Genomic DNA, 5000 nt, shown 5'->3' with positions numbered 1-5000 from the left:
GTCGGTTTGCCAAGCAGAAGAAGATGACATAGTAGCTGGATACCCTTTTTTACGGTCTATGCTGCATACTCGAAGAGAACAGTTGCAGACAAGAAGTAGAAGTAGAAGAAGAAGGAGGAGGAGGAAGATGATGATGATGAAGATGATGGTCTCTGAGACTCTTCTCCTTCAGGCGCTTGTGTCTTCATCTCTACTGTAGTGAAACCCCAGTGTGTGATGATGCTGAACCTCTTCTGGTCCTGTTCTCTGCTTCGGTCTGTCCAGCATGAATCAGCAGCCAGAGGTAACACTGTGTTTGGTGTGTGTGTGTGTGACACATGACCTCACTGAGGGCTCTTCTGAGGTCCACAGCTGTGTGTGGATCAGTGATGAAAACTAGCCAAATCTGTGTGTGAGTATGTGTTGATGTCTGAGTGAGTGAATGTGTGTTTGTTTGTGTGTGAGCGATGATGACAGTGTTTTGCACCTGAAGTACATGTGAGTAACGCGTGTATGGTAATGAAGGTCTCTACACTTGAGCTGAGCTCAGGAGTGTGTATCTCTCTGTGAGTGTGTGTGTGTGTGTGTGTGCGTACAATCAGACGGTGTACACCACTCTCTTCTCTGTTGATCCAGACATCTCTCTCGTCCAGGCGGTCTCCACAGGAAGCTGCTCCACGTGTGTCCGGTGAGTCTGGATCTCTCTCTCACACACACACGTGTCAGCGGGACCCAGAGACTGCAGCAGATCAGAGAGTACAGCACAGTGTCCATGACAGAGTATACGTGTTTATTTTACACACCTATTTGTAATATTGTCAAATTATTTAAAATTTCTTAAATATTAATAAAAAATACAAATACATCAGCTATCAGTCTCTGCATTACAAGATACTGTCATCGGTCGACCGCTACACTTTATACTGGAGTAATGATGATGGAAGATCAGCTGCACATCACACAAATCAGTTGTGTTGTAAAGGACATTCAAATAGAAACCATTATTGTGATAACATTTTGCTATATTAAGTTTCTTTTTTTTTCTGTATTTCTGATCAAATAAATGTAGCACTGATGAGCAGAGCAGAAGACACTTCTTTAACAAACATTACAAGTCTTACTGATGCCATACTCTTGACCGGGTGTGTGAGTGTGTGTGTGTGTATATGATGCTGCAGAAAATATAGATATGTTCGATGTCAGTGTTGCTAATAAATCCCACAGCAATGTCTTTTTTTCTGTTTTCTTTTTTTTAATTATTGCTTGAGCATTTCAGACACCTATATTTAATTTCCTTAAACATATTTTGAAACGTTTAGTCATCTCGTGTGTGTGAGAAAGGGATTAAAAATGCATTGGTTCGGACTGTTTTTTACTGTTTTCTTCAACCTAACTAAACTATATAAAATAATTGTATTTCTTGTCATATGTTTGTTGGTTTTTTGTCATTTTTATATATTTTCCCTACAACAATTTTACAAAGAATAGCTTATTTAATATGCAGTAGATTTTAATATTCTTCAGTTAAGAAAAAGAAAGAAAGAATTGGGCTTATTTTAACTTTTGTTAGACTGCAGATTGCAATAAAATAATTATTGATAATATCTTTAAAATGATTCAAGATTTTTATTAGTCACATACACAATTATATGAATGAAATCTCTTGACAAATTTAGGCTATTTTACTTTTCTGGACTGCAGAAAAAAAGGCTAAAAACGTGCAAAGTTAATTTGTGAAATAAAATCAGATCCAGATGTGTAATGAAGAATATTTGACACTGAGGCTGACTGATGTCTGACAGCGTGTATATTAAACCTGAACGACTGAGGTTATGATCTGTAGAGTGTGTGTGTGTGTGTGTCCATCAGGTGCAGTAATGTGAACATGAGCGGAGTCAGAATGATGATTTATTACAGCAGTGATCACTAGTTCAGTCTGTGAGAGACAGAAACCTCTCAAGCCCGGTAAAAAGCATGTCTATGTAGAAACAGAATACAAATACAACAACTAAAGAAAAACTATAAAAAAAAAGAAGGTAATTTAGCACAACCCGTCCCCGGCGAGGCTCGTCCAGCTCCAGTTGGATCTGAATATGAACGGATGGATTCTGCAGTGTGGGGTTTATAAATATATGCAGTAAACACATGAACAGACTGCAGCCCTCGAGTAAACGAGTGTGTATACCTCTGCTTTAAAGCTTTCATATGATGTGTGTTTGGAAATATGACCAAACTGAAATAAGTTCATACTCTACACTTGTGCTAATTCAATGCACTCTTTTATATCCTTTACATATCCCAAGAACACTTTATTGAACAGATCCAAGGCTAGCAACACACAGACTGAGTCCAGACACCGCGGGGGCAGTTCTGGGGTCAGGAGGTCACGGGGACGCGCCGGACGCTTCACTGGAGAGGAGACGCTTCGAGAGGGATCATGATCCTGGACTCCATGTGCTGGATGAGCGGCACTGCACACAACACACAACACTGACTCAGTGACATAGTGAACGAGGGTTTAAAGAGCAGACTCTGAACAGAAATGACACACTAGCAGAGAGAGACTTGAGGAAAGGGTCAGAGGTGAACTGTATTAGACACAGGTCACTTCAGCGAGTGTTTACCGGTGTAATAGACCACTTCATCCCAGCCCTCGTGCTGCCAGGCGGCGTTCCTCGTGTCCTCTCGGGACTGAAGGTCCTTGTACGCTGAAACACATGGACACCACCATACATCAGAGGAGAAGAAGAGACCGACCTGATACTGTCTGCACCAGGACTCTGTTCTAGTCGGTTTATTACGCTCTGTAACCGCACGTGTGTTTATTCTCACCCCACAGATGATGCACCATGTAGAGGTCTCCTATCTGAGAGAAGAAGCCTCCGACCGCCTCGTGATTGTGCTGCCGGTAACTGATGGCTCTCGCCCTGAGGAACAGAACATCACACACTTCTCAACCATGAACAATCCCCATTTCTATCAGGAGACACATGATCCTGTCTAAAGTGACTTGTATTCAAGCGTTCTGAGGCTCTTCCTCTCACTAGCACTGAGCTACTGCAACAGTGAAGTCACAGATGAGTCACATTTAGTTTATAAACCGTTTGTGTACTGTTGATGAAGAATAAATATGTAGATGATTTACCAAGTGGTAAAACTACATTTAACTCCGCAGCGGTCTGACCAAACATGACCACATCATGATGACTTCTGAAATCATCTCAGGAATTTCCCATCAGGATCTACAGACTCAACACTTGAGCACATTAGCATGTTTTTTTGTATTTAATAACCAGCCTGTAAACAGCAGTGTATTCATGTGACACACTTGATCTCAGCTGTGTGATGTGATGTGTGGTTTGCACTCTTACCAGTAGTTGCCCCATTCAATCATAGTCCCGGGCTGAAACAAGACAAACAACAACTGTTAACCTGAATCCAGCTCCCAGCTGCAGAACACACACACCAACACTTCTGTATTGAACACACACACACACACACACACACACACACACACACACACACACTCAGCTGGTAGGAGCACACACACACACAGACACACACTCAGCTGGTAGGAGCACACACACACACACACAGACACACACTCAGCTGGTAGGAGCACACACACACACACACACACACTCTCTCAGCTGGTAGGATCTCACACACACACACACACACACTCACTCTCAGCTGGTAGGAGCACACACACACACACACACTCACTCATTCACTCTCAGCTGGTAGGAGCACACACAAATTTCTGTGATATAAAGTGGGGGTACATGTCTTTTTTATTGTAAATCCCATTGAATTTGCACTTTCCTGGCATTGAGGCTGATAGGCTAATTATAACTGCTTCTCCATAGGTTAATGCACTAGACTTTGGGATTGGGTTCCCGCAGGACGCAAATCTCGCGGTTAGGGTAACCCCCCCCCCCCAATTTCAAACGATTGAGTTCGATTTGGTGAACTGGTTCAAGAAGTACCGATTCAATCGTATGATTCGTTCATGAACCGGATATCACTAAACTGCTTTGTTTTGAACTCTCTCTCACACAGACACGGAAGAGAAGACAATGCTGAATAAAGTCATAGTTTTTGCTATTTTTGGACCAAAATGTATTTTCGATGCTTCAACAAACTCTAACTGACCCTCTGATGTCACATGGACTACTTTGATGATGTTTTTCTAACCTTTCTGGACATGGACAGTAGACCGTACACACAGCTTCAATGGAGGGACTGAGAGCTCTCGGACTAAATCTAAAATATCTTTAACTGTGTCTCAAAGATGAACGGAGGTCTCACTGGTTTGGAACAACATGAGGGTGAGTTATTAATGACATTATGGGGTGTTGATGGCGCAGTGGATAAGACACATGCCTTTGGTGTGAGAGACCCGGGTTCGAATCCACTGTGAGACACCAATGTGTCCCTGAGCAAGACACTTAACCCCTAGTTGCTCCAGAGGCGTGCGACCTCTGACCTCTGACATATTATAGCAATTGTAAATATAGCTTTGGATAAAAGCAACAGCTAAATGTAAATGTCCCAAACAATTTTAATTTCTGGGTGAACTAACCCTTTAAGCTAAAAATTTTTTTTTTATAATGTTTAAATTAATACTTGTTCAAAACAATCACTTTAGCAGAGTTTCTACTATTTTCTGCACATTCTGAAAAATAAAAATTATTCTTGTTCAGTCTATGCATATAAGCGTTCTGTGGCATATCGCCGAAAAGAACTTAAATTGCAATTTCAGTTTTGATCATACAGGTAAGAGCAATACATCAATCGAATCTGTAAAGGGTCTACTTTTATTTATATACACACATAATAAGAAAACTTTGTGCATTTATAAAATAAAGAAAACAGTGTGCTGTCTGCAGCCTTGGTCTTGCGTGATCTTCATTTAGAAATGCGTCATTAAAATGAACTGAAACTCAACAAATACTCCACAAAGAAACATGAGACATATTTCTATAGAAATCTTGACATGTCTTTTTTAAAACTAAGCA

At 41.1% G+C, this 5000-nt stretch overlaps 1 protein-coding gene and 1 long non-coding RNA gene across 3 annotated transcripts in view; one reads left to right on the top strand and one right to left on the bottom strand.

The window, feature by feature from the left end:
- LOC127972450 (uncharacterized) overlaps window positions 1–1210 on the top strand; it is a 1438-nt gene extending 228 nt beyond the window's left edge. Inside the window, exons 2-3 of one of the 2 annotated variants that reach the window (XR_008157094.1) lie at window positions 1–283; window positions 633–1210. The exon at window positions 1–283 is cut by the window's left edge and continues 25 nt beyond it. This is a non-coding gene — a long non-coding RNA (uncharacterized LOC127972450). Of the gene's footprint in view, window positions 284–615 lie in introns of both variants that reach the window. The other variant, XR_008157095.1, reaches the window with a different exon arrangement.
- Window positions 1211–1874: 664 nt separating this feature from the next.
- LOC127972449 (protein NipSnap homolog 2-like) overlaps window positions 1875–5000 on the bottom strand; it is a 17843-nt gene continuing 14717 nt past the window's right edge. The window contains exons 7-10 of the mRNA XM_052575941.1: window positions 3351–3382; window positions 2812–2906; window positions 2604–2687; window positions 1875–2450 (exon numbers count right to left, since the gene is read on the bottom strand). Coding sequence (XP_052431901.1) covers window positions 2386–2450; window positions 2604–2687; window positions 2812–2906; window positions 3351–3382 — 276 coding nt within the window. The 3' untranslated portion in view covers window positions 1875–2385. The remainder of the gene's footprint in view (window positions 2451–2603; window positions 2688–2811; window positions 2907–3350; window positions 3383–5000) is intronic.

Source organism: Carassius gibelio, chromosome B15 (assembly GCF_023724105.1).
Source record: "Carassius gibelio isolate Cgi1373 ecotype wild population from Czech Republic chromosome B15, carGib1.2-hapl.c, whole genome shotgun sequence".
Lineage (NCBI taxonomy): Eukaryota > Metazoa > Chordata > Actinopteri > Cypriniformes > Cyprinidae > Carassius > Carassius gibelio.
This window is presented reverse-complemented; position numbering and strand designations above follow the sequence as displayed.